The sequence below is a fragment of the Capricornis sumatraensis genome, chromosome 1 (genome assembly GCF_032405125.1).
Source record: "Capricornis sumatraensis isolate serow.1 chromosome 1, serow.2, whole genome shotgun sequence".
Lineage (NCBI taxonomy): Eukaryota > Metazoa > Chordata > Mammalia > Artiodactyla > Bovidae > Capricornis > Capricornis sumatraensis.
The window spans coordinates 153,437,953-153,465,293 of NC_091069.1; the positions used below are offsets into that span (position 1 = coordinate 153,437,953).

General features: G+C 38.3%; 1 protein-coding gene across 1 annotated transcript in view; it reads left to right on the forward strand.

Moving 5' to 3' along the window:
• Nucleotides 1-222: 222 nt before the first annotated feature.
• Nucleotides 223-27,341, forward strand: part of ZPLD1 (zona pellucida like domain containing 1) — a 47,809-nt gene continuing 20,690 nt past the window's right edge. The window contains exons 1-3 of the mRNA XM_068986284.1: nucleotides 223-328; nucleotides 20,701-20,921; nucleotides 25,951-26,132. Of these exons, the coding sequence (XP_068842385.1) occupies nucleotides 223-328; nucleotides 20,701-20,921; nucleotides 25,951-26,132 (509 nt within the window). The remainder of the gene's footprint in view (nucleotides 329-20,700; nucleotides 20,922-25,950; nucleotides 26,133-27,341) is intronic.

Below are 27,341 nucleotides of genomic sequence, written 5' to 3' on the forward strand. Positions count from 1 at the left end.
GAATGAAAATAATTTTGAAATGTTGTAGCCAAAATCTCTGCCTTATTGTTGATAATTATTTCTGATAGTCCTTAGGCCTCTAAGGACTACCATCCATGCCTGCATGGATGCAGAAGGCCTGCTTATCCAACAGTGAGTTGAGATCAGCCTCAATCTTCCCAGCAAGTAAGAGTAAAGGCTGGTGATATCCACATGAAAAATAACTCTTTTCTAGGTTTTGCCATGGAACAGATATGGTTGCTGTTGCTACTAACAACTAGAGTGCTTCCAGGGTCTGCTCAGTTCAATGGCTACAATTGTGATGCCAATCTCCACAGTAGATTTCCTGGTAAGTCTGAAACCAATCTTTTCTCTAACTGTATCTGTAAAGAGTGATTATGTTTAAATAGAAAATCATTTAAATGCATATGTAAAATGAGGGGGATATCTGTCTTTATTAAGTGGATATTAACAAATGGAAAATGACAAAAGACATTTTTCTGAAGTTGTAATTTATAACCACATTAACATATAAAGTGTTCATTGTATTAGTTTATATTATTATAATGGCTGCTCACAGATGTGAAAAATATTAGCTAATGACTCATAAAATTGGGAGAGGCTAATGTCATTCAAAATTTGTCTACTTGATGGATTTTTTCTCATAAATTAATTCAGACTTTAAACATTTCCATTATATTCTAATAGATTTATTTAGGAAGAATACTTTGAAAATGATTGTGAAATATTATACAGTACTCAAACAAAATACTATTTCAATGAAATGTTGGGCACCAAAAGTACTCAGGCCAGCTTCAGAGTGCATTTCACAGCAATCCATTAATATTTTGACAGACATGAGACTTTGACCATCTTGATGGGTGTGTCCTACAGGTTGTTAAAATCTGCTTTTTTTTAGAGGCAATTTAAGGTTTCACGTAAGTATTCATCTTTTTATATCAGCTGAAGTTATAGAGCCATAGTTCAATATTTACAGAAAAAGGATTAGGTAATCTGAAACTATTTTTCTGCATATGTATCGCAAACTGAAATACATTCTGCCATGTTTTACATGCTCCTGTGTTTGGAGCTCAGCAGAGCAACAGCATACTTACACAGAGCAATCAGTAGGTAGTTATTTAGTTGATGTGAAGTTTCTCATTTATTTGAACACAGGTAATCTGGCTTGCTCCAGAATAAAGAAAGAATATGTAGAAATATCTTCATGAGCCCAGATCTAGTATGAGACTATTTGGTAGGTTAAGTAAAATAAGTAGTTCAGGATGGGGAATGTCTAAAAGCAAGTCTACAAAGGTAAGTTCAGGCAGGGTTCTTAATGATTTTGAATACACAAATGATAGGATTTTTTTTTAACCTTTTTACTATGGAAAACTTAAAACATATTCAAAAGTAGAGATTAGTAAAAAAAAACAAAAACATACACCCATAGTAATCATCCAGCTTCATCAGTTGTCAGCATTTATAAATTTTGTTTCATATGTCTTTCCTACTACTCCCATCTCTAAAATATTTAAAATAAATTCATTACTCATGTTTCATCATATATAAGTGATAAGAACTTTAAAAATCATTACACTATCTGTTTAATAAACTTAATAATAATTCCTTAATATCATTCAATTTTCAGCTAAGTTGCCTCTAAATCAATGTGGTACATTTGTTGATGCATTTCTTGAGTCTGTTTTAATTTATAGCATGCCTTAGCTTTCCTAAAATGCCATTTATCTCTGTAAGTAACTTGGTCATTTGTTTCTTAGAATTCCAACACTTTGGATCTGGCTGAGTGTAACTCCTTTGTGTCATTTAGCATACTCCTCTTTTCCTATATAACTTGTTAACTTATTAGAGCTAGAGGTTTGAATAAATAAATTCAGGTTCAGTTGTTTGGGCAAAAGTAATTTGTGTAATGAAAGTGTTTCAACTTTATTTTGTAGGCAGGGAAGAGCCATTGCATCTTTTTAAACACACCTTTTTAAGGATTTTATGTGGTCACATTTTATTTAAGAAAGTAGACACTGGGGAAAAGTGTGAAAGACAGAATCAAGTTAGAAGAAACTAGAGGCAGAGAGAAATGTCACGAAGGCAATGGCAATGGAAGCAGTAGAAGGAGGCAGCTATTAAGAGATACAGTGTTTTGTTGTGGATACATCAGAACTTGAGAATTGATTTGATTTGATTTGGGAGGTGAGCCAAGGAGAAGACCAGAGGGTATTTTGAAATTGAATAATTGAATGTTGATACTGTTAACTGACACTGAAAGCATAAGGCATTTACATGTTTTAGAAAGGAAGTTTGGATTTGAAAAGAATGACTTTGAAGTACTTTTAGAATGTAGAGAGGCAGCCTCTACCCAGGAGTAGGAAATACAGACCTGGTTTGAGGAGAGAGGCTGAAAACTGAAAAAAGCTGTGTGAGAGTTGAATTCCCGTGCAGCGAGTGAGCAATGAATGAGAGACAGGAGAAGGGGAAGGAAAGGTGTGGAAATACATTACTCTTTAAATAACTTTGGTGGTAAAGGAAAGAGGGGGAATAAGCTGAACCAGCAATTAAATGAAAAAAGAGGATTTGGGGATTAGAGGACTAGAGACACCTAATCTATTACATAAGAATATGAATCAGCAAAGGGGAAATATTCAGAGACTGGGGATACTAACAAAAAAAATACTAACAAAGTATATTCATGAGCAAAGGGAAAGTATTCAGAGACTGGAATACTAACAAAGAAATACTTCATGTAATGAGGAAAGAAAATATGGAAGAGATCAAATGTACAGGTGGGTAGGAGTTCACTTTGGAAAAGTAGTAACTATTTACTTGATTTAGGAAAGAAGAGAAATAAAAGATACAGGCTGAGAAGTTGAGAGGTTCTAATTGTGTTCCTCTCCTCAGTGAAGTGGGAGGCATAAGCCCTCAGAGAGGGAGGGGCCATAGGCCTGGCCGAGGCCTGGGAAGGGTAGTCAAGTCTTACTTTATTATGGATGGAAAAGAAAGCCAAAATGTAGGGAGATTGCTCAGTAGAGAGAATATAGCTGATGTTGTAGTTATTATACTTGTAAAGGTAAATTAACATGTCAATGAGCCAAGGAGTGACTAGGACAGCAAAAGGAAGCATTTTGCATGTGAAAGTGAAAGTGAAGTCACTCAGTTGTGACTCTTTGCGACCCCATGGACTATAGCCTACCAGGTTTCTCTGTCCATGGGATTTTCCAGGCAAGGATACTGGAGTGGGTTGCTATTTCCTTCTGCAGGAGATCTTCCCAACCCAGGGACTGAACCCCAGTCTCACACATTGTAGGCAGATGCTTTACTATCTGAGCCACCAGGGAAGTCACCATTTTTTTTTTTTTAATGTGGTAAATTTTAAAAATGATGTGGAAGCTTCCATCTACAATAGCACCTAGAACACCAGCATCAAAATCAGCTGAGATAGTTGTTATGTTTGGACTTCATCACTTCCCCCCAGATGTGCTGTGCTGTGCTTAGTTGCTCAGTCATGTCTGACGGTTTGTGACTCCATGGACTGCAGCCCATCAGGCTCCTCTGTCCATGGGTATTCTCTAAGCAAGAATACTGGAGTGGCTTGCCATGCCTCCTCCAGGGGGTCTTCCCAACCCAGGGATTGAACCCAGCTCTCCTGCATTGCAGGCAGATTCTTTACTGACTGAGCAACAGGGAAGCCCTTACCCCCGATATGTAGTGTCAGAATCTTTGAATGTGGTACTGGGTATTTTTTAAAAATCCTGCAGGTGAGTCTCATATGCATTATGATTTAGAACAATTGACAGTGTGTTCCATTATAGAGTCCATTATTCCAGTCAAAAGCATAATTATGTATTAAGGAAATATAACTAAAACCAAAATCTTCTCCCAACCCAGAAATCCTTTCCAATAACATAGCAGACATGAAAACACTCATTGAATTAGCATTAAACCAGAATATGATGTTCGATACAGGCAATTCACTGAAAGTTTGCAAAGGCAGAAAGGAGTCACACTCTTTTACATAGTGAAGCAGAGACAACAAATTATATGCATATTTTCAAAATAACTAATAACTGTCCTAAAGTAAGAGGGCTTGACAGGACCATTTATCACGTATAGTTCATCCTAAATTTACCTGGTTATTGGGGTGACCATTCATGCCAGTGTATTAGCTTTATCCAGAGAAAAAAATAAAATTCTCACATCTTTATGAAAGGAGGTACTTTTGCAATTTGAAGCAAGGTTCCAACTGAAGTTAGGCTCCCAGCCTTCCCAGACTGTGATATAAGGGTACTACTTTCCTTGATGTTTATATTTCTAAGAGATAGTTCCCAAGTCCTTGAGAAAGACGTCCCTCAGTCGTAAAGTTAATTTTCAAAAGAATTTATATACATTTCATGAAGATGAGAAAGTACTTATGCGTTTTCTGATATAAATGATCTCTTTATTTTCAATAGGGAAAATTAAAATTTGCATTTGTTCTTACACATTTTTGCACTTTTATTTCTGTTGGGCTTAGACAAGTATCCAAACTTCCCAAACCTATGCAGACACACACACATAGTAGCAATTTAAAATTCATATAATTAGTATCTAAAATTCAGATAAATTAGAAAGCCCAAGAGAGGCTTTAGTTATATGGATATTTTTTTCAAGAATTTTTGCAGCCCAGTTTTTAAACCCATTTTTGCAGATTGCTTGCAAAAGAAGATCAGAGTGAATAAATAAAGCCTGAAGGTTAATTGCTCACTTCCCTCTTGACTTGTGGCTTCTCTTCCACATCAAGATCACCCTTGATGTCATCAAGAGTTCCACAAGCTGCTCAGATACTAAGCAAAGGCCTAGAATGAGAATGAGTCTGGCAAAGGAAGGAGCTATCTAAATGCAAAGTAATGTTAATAATGATGAGAGTAATCATCTCACCCTATCTGACCTTTGCTGTTTCATGACATTAGAACTATTTTCTTTAATTTCCATGGCATTTATCCTTGAGTCAAGGGATCTATCATGGTTTAATTTATTTTAAATTTAAAGGGACACCATTTAATTTTAAAGGTAGTTAACTCTTGGCTATCCAAACTAGTAGCAGGGAATAGACTCTTGCCCCACTGACATTATAATTATGCTCTTCCAAGAATAAAACTTAAACCATAGTTGACTTTTTGAGTACCAAGGAATTATTTGGCTGCCAAAGTGAAATATACAGGTAAGTCTTTTTGGCCTCTGCAAAAATGTATACTAGTCTCTCTTTTAGAAGATGGTATATATGAGAGTCTGCTTGAGCTTCCAAGTCCCTAAAGAAGTCTTTAATGATAAAGGCGCAATCAAGGAAAAGATTAGGTTTATGATGCCAGAAACTTTGTGACCTGATATTGTTTTATGATGAACTAATGAGTCACAGGAAACTGAATGTTAGTTTTATATAACTTGTCATTTTGTATTCTATTTGAAACAACACTAAGAAGGAGTAAATACAATACATTTAATGCTGGGCACATTACATAATTCTCTCTTTTATTTCTTACAACAAACTTCCAAAATTGTTTTTAATTTTCATTTTACAATATAGAGATTGAGGATTAGAATTTGTCTAGTACTAGGAAGCTAGCAATTGTCAGAGATATAAAACTAGAACTCTTTTCATCAAACCATGATGCTTAAAGTAATCTTGAACACTAAGTTTAAAAAATGCTATCTATAGAAAACCAAACAATCCAATTATAAGTGGGCAAACAAGTGAATGGACAGAAAAGCCGTACAGATGGCCAACAGGCACATGAAAAGATACTCAATATCACTAATCCTCAAGGAAATGCAAGTCAAAACCACAATGAGATATCATCTTAAATTTGTCATAATCGGTATTATGAAAGAGACAATAGATAACAAATGCTGGTGAGAGAGTAGGAAAAACAGGAACCCTTGGGCACTACTGATGGAAATGTAAATTGGTGTAGCCCCTTTGGAAAACATTTTTATAAAGATTCCTCAAGAAAATAAAAACAGTACTACCATACAATCCAGCAGTTCCATTTCTGTGCATATTATGTGAAGGAAATATAATCATTGTGACAAAGAGACATCTGTACCCGTATATTCACGGTAGCATTATTTACAAATAGCCAAGACATGGAAACAGCTGAAATTGTTATCATTGGTGAATGGATGAAGAATATGTGAGATACACAAACACACATATGTGCGCAATTCAACTATAAAAAGGAGGGGAATTCTGCCATTTGTGATAACATGGATAGGCTGTAAAGGTCATTATATTAAGCAAAATGCAATACAGAGAAATACAAATCTACATGATCTCATTCATTGGTAGAATCCAAAAGGCAAAACCAAAGCTCATAGAAAATGAGAATAGATTTTCTGTTACCAGACTCAGCGGTGGGGACATAGGAAAATGAAAGAGAGTGGTGAAAAGGTACAGACTTCCCATTATAAGATAAATAAATGCTAGGGGTGTAATGTTCATTGGAAGGACTGAGGGTGAGGCTGAAACTCCAATACTTTGGCCACCTCATGCAAAGACTTGACTCATTGGAGAAGACTCTGATGCTGAGAGGGATTGGGTGCAGGAGGAAAAGGGGACAACAGAGGATGAGATGGCTGGATGGCATCACTGATTTGATGCACATGAGTTTGGGTGAACTCCAGGAGTTGCTAATGGATAGGGAGGCCTGGTGTGCAGTGATTCATGGGGTCGCAGAGTCAGACATGACTGAGCGACTGAACTGAACTGAATGTTAAACATGAGATTATAGTTTATGCTGTTGTATATTTAAAATATATAAAAAATTGCTAAAAGGATAAATCCTAAAATTTCTCATTACAAGGGAAAAAAAAGCATTTTTTCTTTTTTTTTTTTGGTGTTTATATGAATGATGGCTCAACATTAAATTTATATTAAATTTATTCCTTAAATTTATTGTTATAATCATTTCACAATAAATATGTCAATTCATTTTGCTGTAAACCTTAAACTTATATGGTGCTGTGCGTCAGTTAGGAAAGCTTACAGTGAATGGTGCTGGATTATTGATCTCCAAAGAAGATTTAGCTTTGGGACCAGAGGCCAGGCTTGATCACTCAAGAGCTTTTGTGTAGCATAGTTTTATTAAAGTATGAAGAGGGACAGAGAAAGCTTCTGACACAGACTTCAAAAGGGGGACAGAGAGGGTCCCCCACTCACTAGTCTTAGCAAGGGAGCTATATAATTTTTTACTTGATTATTCAGTTCAGCTCAGTTCAGTCGTTCAATCGTGTCTGACTCTTTGTGACCCCAAGAACCACAGCACACCAGGCCTCACTGTCCATCACCAACTCCCAGAGTTTATTCAAACTCATGTCCATTGAGTCGGTGATGCCATCTAACCATCTCATCCTCTGTTGTCCCCTTCTCCTCCTGCCTTCAATCTTTCCCAACATCAGGATCTTTTCAAATGAGTCAGCTCTTCATATCAGGTGGTCAAAGTACTGGAGTTTCAGCTTCAACATCAGTCCTTCCAATGAACACCCAGGACTGATCTCCTTTAGGATGGACTGGTTGGATCTCCTTGCAGTCCGAGGGACTCTCAAGAGTCTCCTCTAACACAGTTCAAAAGCATCAATTTTTCTGCGCTCAGCTTTCTTTATAGTTCACCTCTCACATCCATACATGACTACTGGAAAAACCATAGCCTTGACTAGATGGACCTTTGTTGACAAAATAATGTCTCTGCTTTTTAATATGCTGTTTAAGTTGGTCATAACTTTTCTCCCAAGGAGTAAGCATCTTTTAATTTCATGGCTTCAATCCCCATCTGCAGTGATTTTGGAGCCCCACGCCCCCAAATAAAGTCTGTCACTGTTTCCACTGTTTCCTCATCTATTTGCCATGAAGTGATGGGACCAGATGCCATGATCTTAATTTTCTGAATGTTGAGCTTTAAGCCAACTTTTTCACTCTCCTCTTTCACTTTCATCAAGAGGCTCTTTAGTTCTTCTTCACTTTCTGCCATAAGGGTGGTGTCATCTGCATATCTGAGGTTATTGATATTTCTCCCAGCAGTCTTGATTCCAGCTTGTGCTTCCTCCAGCCCAGTGTTTCTCATGATGTACTCTTCATATAAATTAAATAAGCAGGGTTAATTGGTTATTACAGTAAGTCAAAAGAATGTCTCAAGGCTGTATAGATCTTACTAGACACACTCTCACAATTTACATTTTAAGATGATAGGTTTAGAACTAACAGTAGAAAGATTTTACCAGACCAACTCCCATAATATACATTTTAGGATAACAGGATTAGTCGGAAGGTTTTCAAGAAGGAGGAACTGTCCTCAAGAAGGATACAATGTTGTTATATGATCCTTGACAAGCCATTCCAGTATTCTTGCCTGGAAAATCCCAAGGATGGGGGAGCCTGGAGGGCGGCTGTCTATGAGGTCACACCGAGGTGGACTCGACTGAAGCAACTTAGTAGCAGGAGCAGCAGCAGCACAGAGTTTAAGCAGAGTCATTTTGTTGTGTAATCATCTGCTCTGGGCTTAAAGAAAAAAACATTTTATGTGACTAAGACTAAGGAATGTAGAGAAAATAAATGTTTGTCCTTTTCTCCTCCTCAAGAATTCCAGATCCCTCTCTCCTCCTCTGGGACCTCGGACTTCTTATCAACCTGCCTAGGAATTGAATCAGTCAATTATATCTCAATAAAAGTGAAATTAGCTCAATAACCTCAGATATGCAGCTGACATCACTGTTCTGAAGCAAAGAAGAACTAAAGAGCCTCTTGATGAAAGTGGAGAGGAGAGTGAAAAAGTTTGCTTAACTCACCATTTAGAAAACTAAGATCATGGCATCTGGTCCCATCACTTCATGGCAAATAGATGGGGAAACGATGGAAACAGTGACAGCCTTTATTTTTAGGAGCTCCAAAATCACTGCAGATGGTGACTGCAGTCATGAAATTAAAAGACGCTTGCTCTTTGGAAGAAAAGTTACGATCAACCTAGGCAGCATATTAAAAATCAGAGACATTGCTTTGTCAACAAAGGTCCATCTAGTCAAAGCTATAGTATTTCCAGTAGTCATGTATAGATGTGAGAGTTGAACTACAAAGAAAGCTGAGCACTGAAGAACTGATGCTTTCTAACTGTGGTGTTGGAGAAGACTCTTGAGAGTCCCTTGGACTACAAGGAGATCCAACCAGTCCATCCTAAAGGAAATCAGTCCTGAATATTCACTGGCAGGCCTGACGCTGAAGCTGAAACTCCAGTACTTTGGCCACCTGATATGAAGAGCTGACTCATTTGAAAAGACCTTGATGGTGGGAAAGATTGAAGGCAGAAGGAGAAGGGGAAGACAGAGGATGAGATGGTTGATTGGCATCACTGACTCAATGGACATGAGTTTGAATAAACTCTGGGAGTTGGTGATGGACAGGGAGGCCTGGTGTGCTCAATCCATGGGGTCACAAAGAGTCAGACACGACTGAGTGACTTAAGTGAACTGAACTGAAATGTAAAAACAGCGTGTAAATGGAGAATCACAATATAAATTGCCATATTAAAGAATTTAAAAAATCCTATGTTAGAAAAATTTATTTAGCTTTTATCCAGGAGCATCTTTACTAAGGAAATCTTTTTTTTTTCCTTGTAATATTGATTAATATTTTAATGAGTGCCAGTATTTCACAGGAAATACAAAAGATAATCAGCTTTTTTCATTGATAGACTTCTTGGGTGAGTCAATCAAAATGAGCTGTCCTATTTTGTGTTAGACTTTGCTTGACCATTGCACTGTTCTGTGCCCAAAGCCAGGGTGGAAAATGGGATAATTATTCCAGGGAATATGCTCTGGCCCTCTGTGTAGATAAGAAAGGCCACCAGTCCTTCTTTCCTACACAGTAGTAGTGTTTTGGCCTCCAAGCTGTGAAGAGAATGCCTGCTTTCACTTTGCATCTGTGACTGCAATTACAGTACCAGATGAGGCAGAAGAACTGATCCAGGCAGCAATTGCTGATCACATCCTGATTAATCTTCAGTGATAAAGTGCAGTGTTGAGAAGAGGAATTCGTTTGCAAGTGCAATGACTGAACGATTCAGAGTTCCTCCCTTTCTTTATTTTAATAATGAAGTTCTTTACTGCATGGATTTTTAAATTTCTTCTACTTGTATAAGTAAAACCTATATTCCTTCTTCTGCTTGAAAAGGACTGAACTCTTCTAATTCCAAAGAATGTGAAGCAGCAAGTGCAAATAGGAGTCTGCAGTTTGTCTGAGACTGTATATTCATTTCTTACAACCCTGCAAACCACAGCTCTCATTCACTAATGAAAAACAGATGTGGAAAATTGAGGTGGCCAGGTACCTGTTCAGTACAGAGAGGAAACCTGAATTCTTAATCCACTTTAAAATCTGCATCAACTGCTGATATTTGGGGTAGATAAAATATCAGTATCCCTTTAAACTTCTTGCTTTTTTAGCACCAAAACATCAATACTGTATAAAAACTCAGGAGGAGAAGTAGTTTTCAAAAATGAGTTAAAACAACACAAATAGCACCTGTTTTCCAAGCAATTTTTTAAAAGCTTATGTGGTGTCAAATAGCACTACTCTCATTTTATAGAGATAGAAATGGAAATAATATATAAATTACTTTTATAATCTGCTAAGATTACATAGTTTTGGAATATCTATTGGAGTACAAGAAATAAACAGAGTTGACCCTCTGTATCCACAGGTCCACATTTGTGGATTCAATGAAACCTGGGTTGAGAATATTGAGGAAAAAAAAAAAAAAATTCCAGGAAGTTCCAAAAGTAAAACTTGAATTTGCTGCATGCCAGTAAATATTTACAAAGAATTTACATAGCATTTACAATGATTTACATAAAATTTACACTGTATTATAAGTAATCTAAAAATGATTTAAAGTATAGAGGAGGATGTGCATGTAGGCTATATGCAAATACTATGCATGCTATTTTAATTAAGGGATTTGAGCATCTGTGGATTTTTATTTAGTTTTGGTATCCAAGGATTGTTCTAGAGTCAACCCCACATGGGTATTGAGGGATGACTGTCCTGTATTTCCAGGTGAGATTTCTATGGCAGTACAAGGCAGCATGGGACTTCCAGGTGGTAACGAATGGTAATGAGTCTGCCTGCCAATACAGGAGACTTCAATTCAATTCCTGGGTTGGGAAGATCGCCTGGAGGAGGAAACAGCAACCCGTTACAGTCTTCTTGCCTGGGAAATTCCATGGACAGAGGAGCCTGGCGGGTTATAGTCCATGGGATTGCAAAGAGTCAGACAGGATTTAGTGACTGGGCACAAACTCACAAAGTGCACTCTTCAGCATACAGAAAAGGCTCTTCCTATTGTATTGAATAGGTTTTGGTTCATATGATAAGTTTTAAACTAATGCTACCTTAAAACCCATTGATACAGGGACAATCATATTCACAGGAATACCTGCATCAGAAGTGCAGAGAGCCCTTGTCTGCTCACAATAGATTCATCCAGCCTCACCCATGTCTCCTTTAATTGTTTCAAACAGTGTTTAGGGCATAGTTTCCATTTGAAGTGAATGTCCTGCTCTTCTGGTTACTAAACTGCTATGGATTGTGGAGTCAGGTAGAGTAATGTAGGAGAAAAAGGTTCTATTTCTAATTTTATTTCTCACACGGCCACCTGAGCACTAAAGTAGACCTATTTGGGCTCAGTCTCACAAAGCCTTTCACAAGTGCTCTTTCATTGCAATTCAAACTAGTTAGTTCCTCAGAAAGAGAGTGAATGAGACACACACCCATCCCCTTCATTATTCAGGTCTCTCTCTTTCCTGTTCCTTTTCCATTTAAATCTCTCCCATTTATAAGCATATAGATCTTACAATTTGGTGGGAGTGCTTAATCTCACCAGATGGAAACCATCTCAGGATTTTATTCTGCCTAATCAAAATGTATTGTGTAGGGGAGAAAAAATAATTTTCCCTTTACCCTTCTAAGTCCTTAGCTGAGGGCCCCTATAATAAAAGAGAGATTAACAGAAGAAAAACAAACAAAAGTTTCATAACCTGTTAATCTTTTTGGGCTCCAAAATCACTGTGGACGGTGACTGCATCCATGAAATCAGAAAACGATTGCTTCTTGTCAGGAAAGGGATGACAAACCTAGGCACTGTGTTGAAAAGCAGAGACATTACTCTGCTGACAAAGGTCTGGATAGACAAGGCTATGGTCTTCCCAGTGGTCACGTATGGTTGGGAAAGTTGGACCATAAAGAAGGCAGAATGCCAAAGAATTGATGCCTCTGAACTGTGGTGCTGGAGAAGACTCCTCAAAGTCCCTTGGACAGCAAGGAGATCAAACCAGTCAATCTTAAGGGAGACCAACCCTGAATATTCCCTGAAAGGACTGATGCTGAAGCTCCAGCATTTTGGTCATCTGATGCAAACAGCCAACTCATTGGAAAAGTCCCTGATGCTGGGAAAGATTGAGGGCAGGAGAAGAGGGCATCAGAGAACAAGATGGCTGGATGGCATCACTGATGCAATGAGCATGAACTTGGGCAAACTCCAGGAGATGGTGAGGGTCAGGGAGGCCTGGTGTGCTGCAGTCCATGAGGTCTCAAAGAGTGAATACGACTGGGCAACTGAACATCAAAATCTCCTCTATTCATGGGTGATACTTAAAAAAAAAACTGAGTAACTCCCTGAAATGGCCCAAGTCACCTCTTTAAATACTATCTCCAGTTAAAGATAAAAGAGATTGTTGGGGAAGCTGGCTATGGGAGGTTATCAAGCAAAGCATAGCAAAAAAGAGTACTGTTGTTATGCAGATTTAGGTCAGTAGCCTCCATTTTTAAGAGTTTCTGAAGATCAAGTTGTTCTACTCTTCCTTCCTGGTAGGGAGAGGGAGACACACAAATGGAGAGTTCCCTTATAAATGTAAATGTCTCTTTGAGAAGAGTATCTTCCACTTGTTTTCAGATATTCTCTTATGTATGCTGTTTGTTAAAACTAATCAACTTAAGATAGTCCTTCTGCCCAGGAGGCATATTTTGAGGCGGCAAATTCTTCTCCCCTTCACTTACAACACTGGCATCACATGGGAACTTGTGAGAAATGCAAAAATGAGGCCTCATCCCAGATCTACTGAATCAGAATCTGCATTTTAATAAGATTCTCTGTAATGCATATTCATAAGAAGTGCTGTTTGGAGCATGGTACTCAAGATGTCTTGCCAGATTTGTGTTGTTACATAACCACAGTATTTATGCTAACTCCAACTGGGTGCCACATACTTACTCACTGTTAATGACAAGAGGGATTACCAAATCTATTGCTATTAAGGGGAAGTGATTTTTAAGATGAATTATTAATAATAAAGCAAGATAACTAATTGCTAGACTAATACACTTAAAAAGGCTAAATACCTAAACAAATAGCAAAAATTCATTAATTTCATATTATTTAAAATATTGAATTAGAAAATATCTGATGTAGAGAATTTTGATGTTCATTTTAAACTCTGAATCTCAGGCAGTTGGCAGAGAAAGGATAGGACGTATGAGTTCTGGATGAACAGTCAAGATGAGCCCATATCATTGTGTACATATTTTCTTTGTGAATCTTGAAAGTTGATATTAAAAAGTTAGACACTGTGAATGCAGTTTGTCAAAGAGTTTAATTAAACATATTTTAATAGACACTTCTTGAGTATTTGTTGGGCACTCTGACAAAACCCACAACATTCAATGATTTCATAATCTAGTGGAGAAGCAAATATCCACTCTCAGGAATAATGGATGTAACTTTGTAGACCCATAGGGTAATGTGGAATAGGGCAGGAGAGAATGATTACAAATCATTGGAAAAATGAAGTCTTATAAAAGGACACCTTAGAAATTACTTTTCTGTTCTCAGCCCACTTCTCTTACCTGAGTGCTATCAATGAATATTCATGTATTATTAATTGATATACTGTGTATTGATGATTATCAAGTTTATAATTCTTACTCTTTACTATCCTCTAAATATTGGAGGGAGGCCTGGTGTGCTGCAATCCATGGGGTTGCAATACTTGGACACAATTGAGCGATTGAACTGAACTGAACAGAACTGAACTCATATAAATTATGAAGAAATCGACTGCTCTAAGGATTACAAGGTAGTGGTCCTTTTTCTCAAAGAGATCACAATCCATAATGGGAGATAAGGATGGTGCACATTTGCAGAATGATTGGGCAGATAGTGGAGTGGGATAGAAAGAGAGCCTCACCCATACCAGCTGATAAGGAACAGTTTTCTGGAGAAGATGGCACTGAGCTGAATTTTGAAGTATCGGTAGGAGTTAACAACGTAAAGGAGTGGAAAACAGCACAAAGGGGACAGCATGAATCAGGACACAAATGTGAAGTAAACATGCTCAGGCCAGTTAGGAGCTGGATGACTGCATTTTCCTTTGACTTTAAAAAGAAAAGAAGTATATGGTGGGGAATGAGATCAAGTAGCAAGCACACAGGCAAGATCACAGGAAACCTTCCCATGCAAAATAATCTCTGTAAGGTGGCAAAATATCTACTTAAGTATGAAATCAAATTGTAAACTACTATATACAGGTAAGAAAGCAACAGTTAGAACTGGACATGGAACAGACTGGTTCCAAATAGGAAAAGGAGTACGTCAAGGCTGTATATTGTCACCCTGCTTATTTAATTTATATGCAGAGTACATCATGAGAAACGCTGGGCTGGTAGAAGCAGAAGCTAGAATCAAGATTGCCGGGAGAAATATCAGTAACCTCAGATATGCAGATGACACCACCCTTATGGCAGAAAGTGAAAAGGAACTAAAAAGCCTCTTGACAAAAGTGAAAGAGGAGAGTGGAAAAAGTTGGCTTAAAGCTCAACATTCAGAACCCTAAGATCATGGCATCTGGTCCCATCACTTCATGGGAAATAGATGGGGAAACAGTGGAAACAGTGTAAGACTTTATTTTGGGGGGCTCCAAAATCACTGCAGATGGTGACTGCAGCCATGAAATTAAAAGACGCTTACTCCTTGGAAGAAAATTTATTACCAACCTATTTAGCATATTCAAAAGCAGAGACGTTACTTTGCCAACAAAAGTCCGTCTAGTCAAGGCTATGGTTTTTCCAGTAGTCATGTATGGATGTGAGAGTTGGACTGTGAAGAAAGCTGAGCGCTAAAGAATTGATGCTTTTGAACTGTGGTGTTGGAGAAGACTCTTGGGAGTACCTTGGACTGCAAGGAGATCCAACCAGTCCATTCTAAAGTGGTCCTGGGTGTTCTTTGGAAAGAATGATGCTAAAGCTGAAACTCCAGTACTTCAGCCACCTCATGCGAAGAGTTGACTCATTGGAAAAGACTCTGATGCTGGGAGGGATTGAGGGCAGAGGGAGAAGGGGATGACAGAGGATGAGATGGCTGGATGGCATCGCTGACTCGATGGACATGAGTCTGAGTGAACTCAGGGAGTTGGTGATGGACAGGGAGGCCTGGCGTGCTGCAATTCATGGGGAAGCAAAGAGTCAGACACGACTGAGCGGCTAAACTGAACTGAACTGAGAGCATGCACTGAGAACTCTATTTACGCCTAGGGAAATAGAGAGTGAGTATCACTGCCTTATTTGGCATATCATAAATATATGGAAGTGAATAGATACCATTAAATATGTTACAAGAGAGATATCATTCCCTTAACTTAAACCAATGAAGATTTTATCTTCTTCTCCTTTGTTCGAGAGGAATTAATTGATGCCTATGCTAGCTTAACAACAGCAATGATTGCTTTGTCCAGACTTTGTGCTCGCTTTTCTTTTCTGTTTTATAACTGGAAACTAACCCGTGCAATGGAACTGAATTTGCTACAAGCTGATCTCACTTGGAGAAGTGATAACAAACTAAAGACTTCACATTTTAAGAAAGGGACCTGTTCAAATCCATCCTAATCTAGCTTTCTAAAGACTTGTCACTCTCCAGCGAAACACATTCTTCCCTGGTTGTATATAGTAAAGACATCTATTCAGCACACCTTTTCCATTTGTGAAGCTTTGAGGGAAGAAAGAAATGCTACTTCATGTTGCCAAAGGTCACTTCTGCCGAAAGTAGGACATTTTTTTCAGTTGTTAACAGTTGCTCTCAACAACAAATTTTTTTAGCCTTTTTATTGTCCAATCCCTGGCCAGAATTGAAACAATCCTTTGAACAATCAGCTCAATTCAGTTCAGTTCAGTGGCTCAGTTGTGTCTGGCTCTTTGCAACTGCATGGACTGCAGCATGCCAGGCCTCCCTGTCCGTCATCAACTACTATAGTTTATTCAAACTCATGTACGTTGAGTCGATGATGCCATCCAACCATCTCATCCTCTGTCATCCCCTTCTCCTCCTGCCCTCAATCTCTCCCAGCATCAGGGTCTTTTCAAATGAGTCAGTTATTCTTATCAGGTGGCCAAAGTACTGGAGTTTCAGCTTCAACATCAGTCCCTCCAATGAACACCCAGGACTGATCTCCTTTAGGATGGACTGGTTGGATCTCTTTGCAGTCCAGGGGACTTTCAAGAGTCTTCTCCAACACCACAGTTCAAAAGCATCAATTCCTTAGTGCTCAGCTTTCTTTCGAGTCCAACTCTCATATCCGTACATGACTACTAGAAAAACCATAACTTTGATTAGATGTACCTTTGTTGGCAAAGTAATGTCTCTGCTTTTTAATATGCTGTTTAGGTTGATCATAACTTTTCTTCCAAGGAACCAGCATCTTTTAATTTCATGGCTGGAGTCACCATCTGCAGTGATTTTAGAGCCCCTGAAAATAAGGTCTGTCACTGTTTCCATTATTTCCCCAACTATTTGCCATGAAGTGATGGGACCAGATGCCATGATTTTAGTTTCCTGAATGTGGCATTTTAAGCCAACTTTTTCACTCTCCTCTTTCACTTTCATTAAGAGGCTCTTTAGTTCTTCTTCACTTTCTGCCGTAAGGGTGGTGTCATCTGCATATCTGAGGTTATTAATATTTTTCATGGCAATCTTGATTCTAGCTTGTGCTTCATCCAGCCCAACATTTCTCATGACATACTCTGCATATAAGTTAAATAAATAAGCAGGGTGACAATATGTAGCTTTGACGTTCTCCTTTCCCAATTTGGAACCAGTCTATTGTTCCATGTCCAGTTCTAACTGTTGCTTCCTGACCTGCATACAGGTTTCTCAGGAGGCAGGTCAGCTGGTCTGGTATTCCGATCTCTTTAAGAATTTTCCACAGTTTGTTGTGATCCACACAGTCAAAAGCTTTTGGCATAGTCAATAAAGCAGAAATAGATGTTTTTCTGGAATTCTCTGGCTTTTTTGATGATCCAGTGGATATTGGCAATTTACTCACTGGAGTAAATCATTGAATATCTTAGTTTCCTGCTCACTGGGACTTTCAATTTATTGAGAAAACAATTATGCAAATGCGTATGTAATTCAAAGTTAATATGATAGTATAGGAACAGAGTAGCATAGTTTAGGTTTGGGATCATCAAAGTGTTTGGGAACGAGACAATGAAACTTGAGACCTGAGGGGTGAGTAGGAGTTTCTCAGACAAGGACTGGGGTTAAGAGAAGCATCTATGGAGGCGAAGAAGACCACTTAAAGGCCTTATGTAAGCTTTATTAGGCTTTTTAAAGTGCTCACAGTATTTTATTGAGGAAGAACATCTAAAATAACATATACCAATTTTAAGGGTGTGGCTTAAAATTTCTCCATATGTTTATACTCATTTTCAACACTCACATTAAGATAGAGAACAATTTTATCATCCTCCAAATTTTCTTTATTTCCCCTATTCTAGCTTCCTTCATGGCTCAGAGGGTAAAGAATCTGCCTGCAATGTGGGAGACTGGGGTTCAATCCCTAGGTTAGGAAGATCCCCTGAGGAGGGCATGACAACCCATTCCAGTATTCTTGCCTGGAGAATTTCCATGGACAGAGGAGTCAGGAGGACTACTGTCCATGGGGACACAAAGAGTTGGACATGACAGAGCAACTTTCACTTTCATTTAAGGACTTCCCTTGTAGCTCAGATGGTAAAGCCTCTGTCTACAATGCGGGAGACCCGGGTTCAATCCCTGGGTTGGAAAGATCCTCTGGAGAAGGAAATGGCAATCCACTCCAGTACTATTGCCTGGAAAATCCCATGTACAGAGGAGCCTGGTAGGCTACAGTCCATGGGGTCGCAGAGTCAGACATGACTGAGAGACCACTTTCACTTTCCCCTATTCTAGACAGTTTTCCCCCAGAGGTAACCATTATTCTGGCTTCTGTCACTTAGATACATTTAAAAAACTGAAAAAAGTTCAAGGAGGTGGTTGTAGAGACCGAGGGGGATAATAGAGAGGAGATGAGAATGCAGAGGTAGGTAGGTGGTGGGCCACAGAGAATCTTGAGGAACTGGTTCAAGATTTGAACTTTTGGCTGGAATGAAATGAATAGCTGTTAAAAATCTGCACAAAGAAATAAAATGATTAGATTCACATTTAACAGTTATACTAAACAGAGGGCATTAAGAGCAGAATTAAAGGAACCAGTTAGGAAGTTAATGTAATATTCTAAGAGGAAAGATAATGGTTACACGTGCAAAGGAACAGCATGAAGATGGAGAAAAATCAACAGATTTAAGAGGCAATTTGAAGTTTAAATGTTTGAAACACTTAAACATTTGTTTAAAAGAACTCATTATTTTAATAAGAGCATCATTTAAAAATTATAGTTGCGTTTGAACAGCTACTGTCATTGAAAGCTAATAGATATATTCTCTGAATTTTAAATGGTATTTATTATACTCTATCTTGGCACAGTATAACTTCACAATGAATTCATTTTATTTTCCACCTACAAAGGGAATGTTGCTTGGAGTTTTCCATAAGAACTAGTCTAATATTTACCTTTTGGCCATAAAAAAGACTTTCCATCTTTCTTTCACTATGAAAATATTTTAAATTTTTTGTATTGAGTTTAAAATCATAATCAAACATAGAAATTTCCATTTTGATTTATTCATGTCCTCAAAATATGACTCACTTTACCAACAAAAACCAGTATGGAGAATAAGCACTCCAAAGAAACACACCATTGAACATTTTTACCCTGAGGTTAGAACTGATATATTTAAGAAAATTTACTTTATGCTAAAAAATCATGAATAGGATTTACATATTACTTAGATTATTAGCCAAAAATATTTTATTTTGCTTGTTTTACCTTTTGGGAACAATTAAGGTGATTGCTTTAAATAACCTAATCCAATTTTGTTTTTTATTTCACGTTTTGAAAACCAGTTGTATGTTTCAGATTCTTTATCCCAGTGGTAATAGCAAGAGTGGTAAAGAGTGATAAGGTTACTAAGTCTGCTGTCACAAAGTGCCACAGGAGAGTGACTTGAAACAACAGAAATTTATCATTTTGCAATTCCAGAGGCCAAAACTCAAAATCAAGGTGTTAGTAGGGCTAAGCGCCCTCAGACTCTGAACAGAATTCTTCCTGGCATCTTTGCTGATCCTTGAGCTTTTAGGTGCATTACTGCAGTTCTTTGTCTTCACCTGGCATTCTTCCTGTGCCTCTGTCTCTTCAAATGATAACACCAATCATATTGAATTAAACCCATCCTATCCAGTATGAACTCATCTAAACTAATTACAATTTCAATAACGCCTATTTCCACATAAGGTCACATTTTGAGGTACTGGGGGTTAAGAGTCAATGTATCTTTTTCTTTTTTCCCTGAAGGGAGGGAAGTAATTCAACCTGTAACTGTTACCAAAACCAATAAAATAAGAGCTTCTGCCACTGCGAAATTACGTAGCAGCAATTGAATTCACCATTTGTTACATATATTTTCTCCATTACATGTAGAAAAATAACTAGATATATGAAAATGTGTGCACATACATGTGTGCATGTGTGTGTGTGTAGGCATGCCTGCTCACCCTATAGACCTGGAATGGATCCCATCACTGATTACTCATGGAATCATGGAAAATTGCAAATTTGTCTTACCTTTTAATGCTGAATTCATTGCTTTTATTCAGTCATAGTCACTGGAAATTTTTTTTAGGGTTGACATGCATTTCTGAATGAAATATCAACAGATTGGTTTTCATTTTCTTCTTCTCTAGCATAGCTTAGTAAAATAAAACAATCTGGATGGATGGCTTTTGTTTCTATATCCTGGATAAAATGGGTTACAAAACACCAAGGTGCTCAACAATTTGGCTTAGGATAGATTTCTTCCTTACACTTGGGAAAATGCATCATTTGTAGTGAGTCTCGCTACCTAGACATGTGTTCTAAATAATTCAGTTACTTTCTTCTGAATTTCCTCGTGACGTAATTTTTTCCACTCAATTCTCCAACAATCATTTTACACCACTTGACCAACATTTAATGCGCATCCACTGTATGCTAAGCACAAGGAAACAGAGATGAAATATAATATCTACACTCGAAGATCTCTCCGGAAATAACAAAGTCAACGACTGCTTTTACTGGGTATTTTTCTTAATACTTTCACATTGGATTATGGTGTGTTCAAGTATACAAGCCAGTTAAACAGACAGAGAGTATGAAAATACCTCAGAGGATGTTAAAGTTATTCTTGGACCCTGTGCTATGCTTTTGTGATGTGTATGTTTTTTATGTTTTTTATATTTTTTCTTTCAGCTGAAAGAGACATCAATGTCTACTGTGGGGTCCAGGCCATTACAATGAAGATTAATTTTTGCACAGTTCTTTTCTCCGGTTATTCTGAAGCAGACCTGGCACTGAATGGAAGGCATGGGGATTCCCACTGCAGGGGGTTTATCAATAACAACACCTTTCCTGCTGTGGTCATTTTCATCATCAATCTCAGCACCTTGGAGGGCTGTGGAAACAGTTTAGTGGTAAGATTAGAGTGAGCCTATGTGCTAGGTTTGGGGATCATAACTAAAAAAACAAAAACAAAACTCCCCATATCATGAAATAATCAGAAACCCAATCTATCTTTTAAGAATAAAACCCCAATAAAACTGAACAAACCACTTTCCTTTGCCTGTTTGGGGCTTCTGATCCCAAACGTATGATTTCATTTTCCAGTACTGGTTCTGTTTATTGTAGCTGGTGGTTGAGGGGCCTGAGATTAACTGTGCTACTCTAACCAGCATTATTTTGTGTGAGTGACATTGAGGAGTATTTCTCTACAGTTTTTCATTAGCTGTGTTCCTCATGCTTTTTATGGAAGTATCTTTTATATTCCAGTGAGTTTGGCAATGAATCACTTGGCCTATTATTTCTTAGTGACCTCGTTCAGGAAGAAAGATGGAATATCTAATGAGAAACTTAGAATCTTCTAGGTATGCTGTTTACCATTGAATGATCCACACCACTGTTTTGTAAAAGAGGGCTGTTGGCATTTCCAGCATGAGTTTCTTCATACTGTGGATCTATCCTTTGAATTTAAAAATGCTTATCATACCAAATCTTACCCATGAAATCCCTGCAACATGCTCCATCCAGTTACTGTGAAAATTAAAACACCACTTTAGATATTTCTACCTTGAATGAGAACCACTTATCTACACTATTCATTTATTTATTCATGTATTGAATACCAAAAATAGAATTATAACAGGCATTCACTCTCCTTGGAATTAAAAATTAATTGAAGTAAAAGATAATTGTGATTTGGTGGGGGTGTTAGGGTAAAATTTATTTAAAACAGATTTTCCTTTGGCTTGTTTAAATATAGTCTTATTGGTTAATCCTAGCAAAGATAAAAAGAAGATTCATTGAACACGTCTACTTAGGCCAGTAAAGAAGGAGAGATTGGCTTTTCCTCTTGATAAGTTATTGTTTGCGACTAAGGGGGAAAGCTTGATTATTCTAAGGGCAGGGCTTTTAAGACTTGATGGTAGATAGGAGACAGGAAAAACATTTCTTTGAATCTCCCTTATCTTTTCTCAGAGGGCAGTTAGAATATTGTGCCCATGACTGTTTCCAAATATACAGCTTGAGTATTGTTGACTCTTTTTATTAAAAACGTTTATTCATCTCTCTCGGATGTATGCAGAGAGGTTATGAAGTGGGCCTAAGGGAGAGTGAGGGGAAGTGATGCAGGTTGATCATTATACATCCAAGCTTCCTTGTGGAGGGAGGGGGGGAGGGAGGGGGAAAGGAAGGGAGAGAGGGAAGCAGGGAAGAGGGGAGGGAGCTCAAGTGGAGAGAAGCAGCACAGCCCCTCCTCTCAAGGACTCTGCTTCAGGGAACTTCCTACTCTCCATTTCAGTCTTATCCTGCTCCCTGCTGCCAAAAAACAAGAACAGTTCCAGAGAAATGCCAGGCAAAGCATCCGTGTGTGTGTGTGTGTGTGTGTGTGTGTGTGTGTGTGTGTGTGTGTGTATCTTTTTTTTCTAAACTGAATAAGTCTTGTATAAAAACTGTAATGTACATGTATGTGTGTACACACATATATTTTTTTTCACAGATAGAATTTGCATGCTTAGCTAGCCAGTCTGGCAGGCAATGTGTAGAGAGGAAGATTTACTTAATTTATATTTTTGTCTTAGATATCACCAGCTTTGGTATCTGCTCCAAGGACAGTTCTATATGGGAAAAATTAAGTAGACTACTAAATCATATGGATTAGAATCTAAATGTTTTTTTCATAAGGGTTCTGCTTCTCTTCATGAATCAGTTAGATAATTGCTTCAGCTTTGCCCATGTGCTCTTAGGTCCATGTATAACGTGTATTCTCTTGTTGAAAATTAAATGTTACAGGTCTCCATAATAGCCGCTGGAATACTAATTGATCATTGTATTGTATTTAACATGGGGGGAGAAGTTCAATGGTATTATGACAACCAAGAACATTATTGATGTCAGAATTGTTAGTTCTTCATGAGCACAGGGAAGGCTGCCCTTCCCAGCCCCTTTGCAGTTAGTGAGGGCTTTGTAACTGGTTCAGTCCTGTAGACTCTTATTGGACTTGACATGTACACAGCTAAAAGCCTCTACATGACCTACTAGCTCTGGCGTTTTCTGTCTTAGCAGTACTAGAAACCACATGCCGAGATGGCAGTGCTACCGGGAAATAGACTCAGTCTTAGGCAAAAACACTGTGTAAACACTTGGAACGGAACCCCCTTTACCAAACTGTATTGGATATGTAGCATAAACAAAAGATGAACTTTTGTTGTGTTATTTGAACTTTTGTTGTGTTGATATACTAAGATATAAGGATTGAATTGTTACTGCCATATTACATAGCCTGTGCTGAGTTAATTATTTGAATTAGTTACTTATTAACTCAAATAATATGCTACCATGATTTAAAAATCCTCAGAGTTTAATGATCATAGGTCCATATAAAGTTTGTTTCACTGGAGAGTCTGAATTTTGACAAACATACTGCTAGTAGTCACTGTTGATAAAAGAAGTATTCAGGTGACCCTCTACTTGGTAATTCACACATGAGAACAGAGAGCTTGGGCAATAATAACCTTAGTGCTGAGTCACTTAGTCATGTCCGACTCTTTGCAGCCCCTTGGACTTTAGGCTGCCAGGCTCCTGTGCCCATGGAATTTTCCAGGCAAGAATACCAGAGTGAATTGTCATTTCCTTCTCCAGTGATCAGCTCAACCCAGGGATCAAACTGATGTCTTTTATGTCTGTGCACTGGCAGGTAGATTCTTTACTACCAGCGCCATCTAGGAAGTCTAATAGGCAGTCATTCCTGTATGTCATTACCATCTGAGTGTTCTAAGATATTGATACTATCATCAGAGACAGAATTCATCCAAATTCCTTGACCTCCAGGTTAAAATATCTGACCATGAGCCTGTGCTGTGCTATGCTTAGTCTCTCAGTCATGTCTGACTCTTTGTAACCCGAAGGACTGTAGCTTGCCAGGCTCCTCTGTCCATGTGATTCTCCAGGCAAGAATACTGGAATGAGTTGCCATGCTCTCTTCCAGGGGATCTTCCCAACCCAGGTCTCCTACATTGCAGTTGGATTCTTTACCAGCTGAGCCACCAGGGAAGCCTAAGAATACTGGAGTGGGTAGTCTATCTCTTCTCCAGAGGATCTTCCTGACCCAGGAATTGAACCAGGGTCTCTTGCATTGCAGGTGGATTCTTTACCATCTGAGCTACAAGGAAGCCCAACTGTGAGCCTAGTGCTTCCCAATAACATGTATGATATCAACTTCACCCAAACAAAACTTCATCAGAAAAACCTTCATCTAGTTATAGACTTGAAAAACATCTATAACTATGGTAACATAATTTAAGGCCTCAATTTTTGAAAGTCTTCCTTCTTTGACTTATTCTAGATATTTCAGATTTGGAATTGCAATTTAAATGTTTGAATTTTATATTAACTTTTTAATTAAGATATTAACATGTAATAAAATAAATGGCAGAGAATGAGATGCTTAGATAGCATCAACAACTCAATGGACATGAATTTGAGCAAACTCCGGGAGACAGTGAAGGACAGGGAAACCTGGTGTGCTGCAGCCATGGGGTAGCGAAGAGTTGGACATGACTTAGCAACTGAACAACAAGAATAAAATCATTTAAGTTAAAAAAAAATTAACAATTCCTTAAATGGTGGTTATTAAATTTTAGTGGAATTGGAGAATCCAGTGAAAACTAATTAGTCCCAAGAGAATACACACATGGACAATATTTTTATATAAATTCTAGGAGTTCATGATCCCTCTGCAACATCCCTGTGAACTATTGCCCTGAAAGATGAGAATCTCCATGTACCAGAGGAAGACCCTGGGGAGATCGACCATCAGAAAATTTGTGACCTTCATTCATTTGTTTCAAATTTATCTCAGGGGTACCAGGATGCTGGTGTCACTGAGCTATGCTGAAGGGACAAAGGCAAATAAGACCTAGAGGGTCCCCTGCCTGCAAAGAGCTCTGATTATGGATGGAGGTGTGCTGAATCAGACCACTCATGCACTATGACTGCTTCTGTGAGACAGAAAGTATGGGGGTCGGGAGAAGTTCCCAAGGAAGATGAGATGAGGGAGAAGTAGGATATGTTGCGGAGAAGAGGGCCAGAGGGAAGGCAGGAGTATGCTCAAATGCCAGAGCAACAAGGGCCTTGGTGCTGCCGCATTACTAACCAAGAATGGGAGCCTGCAGATATGAAGCTAACATTGAAAACAAGGTCATATTAACAGGGGGCTTTTAGTCCAGGCCGTGACATTTGGCTTTACCCATGAGTATTTTCAAATTACTTGCTCTTGCACAACAAGTAACAGATAGTTTCTCTCCTTTCTTATTTATGAAATATGAGTAAACCATCTCTGGTAATATGAAGCTTTATTTATTTAAAAGAAACATATGAGTCAACAAATATGATACTGCTTATATGTTGAATCTAAAAAAAATGTTACAAATGAACTTATGTACAAAAGAGAAATAGAGTTACAGATATAGAAAATAAACTTATAGCTGCCAAGGGGGAAAGTGGTAGGGGAGGGAAAAATTGGGAGACATATGAATACTACTATATATAAGATAGACAACTAATTAGAGTCTACTGTATAGCACAGGGAACTCTATTCAATACTCTGTAATGATCTACATGGGAATAACATTTTAAAAAGAGTAAATATATGTATAATTGATTCACTTTGCTGTATCACAGAAACTAACACATTGTAAACTAACATTGTAAATCAACTATACTTCAATAAAAATTAATTTAAAAAATTAAATCACCCTCTTAATGAGAGAAAAAAGACATATGATCACTTATAATTTAGAATTATGTGTGTATAATTTCAAAATTATGTCATGTTGTAGTTGCAACAGACCCTAGAAATGATCTGATCTAATGTTTTATTTTGCATATGAAATGCCTAGATTTATGAGTAACTATTTAATCACTGAGCTTGACCTGCAATTCTAACAGGTATCCACAGTTCCTGGAGTCAGTGCTTATGGAAATGCAACTTCAGTACAAATAGGAAATATTTCAGGATATATTGATACTCCAGACCCACCAACAATCATCAGCTATCTACCTGGGCTTCTTTACAGATTTAGCTGTAGTTATCCATTGGAATACCTGGTTAATAATACCCAACTTGCTTCGTAAGTTGCATTTTATTCTTAATTTCTCATGTTGTCTTTTTATTTGGGTTATTTTTATCCTTGAGGAACTTACCAAGATATTAATAGCAGGATTTGTTGAGAAAGTTAAACTGAATCTAATGGAAACTGTATATGGTCTCATGTATCTATCTACTTAAGGCTATGGTTTTTCCAGTAGTCATGTATGGATGTGAGAGTTGGACTATAAAGAAAGCTGAGCACCGAAGAATTGATGCTTTTGAACTGTGGTGTTGGAGAAGACTCTTGAGAGTCCCTTGGCCTGCAAGGAGATCCAACCAGTCCATCCTAAAAGAGATCAGTCCTGGGTGTTCATTGGAGGGACTGATATTGAAGCTGAAACTCCAATGCTTTGGCCACCTGGTCAGGGTCATATTTGAAATGACCCTGATGCTGGGAAAGATTGAGGGCAGGAGGAGAAGGGGATGACAGAGGATGAGATGGTTGGATGGCATCACTGACACAATGGACATGGGTTTGGGTGGGCTCCGGGAGTTGGTGATGGACAGGGAGGCTTGGCATGCTGCATGCGGTTCATGGGGTTGCAAAGAGTCGGGCACGACTGAGTGACTGAACTGAACTGAACTTATCAATCTATAATGATTATTGTTTTGAAGAACATCAACAGTTCAGTTTTAATCTTTTCCCTAAATTAAAACCACCTCACGTTAGTCAAATATCTGCCTTTGGTTCTCCTGGCTCCCTTCAGAACTGCCCAAGACCCAAGAATCGTGGGGGCTTATGCAGTCCAGAGGAACTGTCATGTTTCCAGTGGGTAGATCATTTGGTCACTGTATTGTTGGGTCCTGCTTGGGTATGTGCTCACTGTTGGACTGCTGCCTCAGAATATGAGGTCTCCACGCCTCCTGCTGAGGTGTCCCCTGCACAGATGCTGATGATTCCCAGCAAAGATGGTATCATTCTTGGTCAAAGAGCTTCAGACATGGATTCATTGTCTTTTGTTTATAGTCAGGTATTCATTCATTGAGGCTTCCCAGTTGGCTCAGTGGTAAGGAATCTGCCCCCATCAAGCAGGAGATGCAGGCTTAAAATCCTTGGGTCAGGAAGATCCCCTGGAGGAGGAAATGCAATCCTCTCCAATTGCCATGGGAAATCCATGGACAGAGGAGCCTGGCAGGCTACAGTCCATGGGATTTCAAAGAGTTGTATCAGACCTAACGATAAACCACT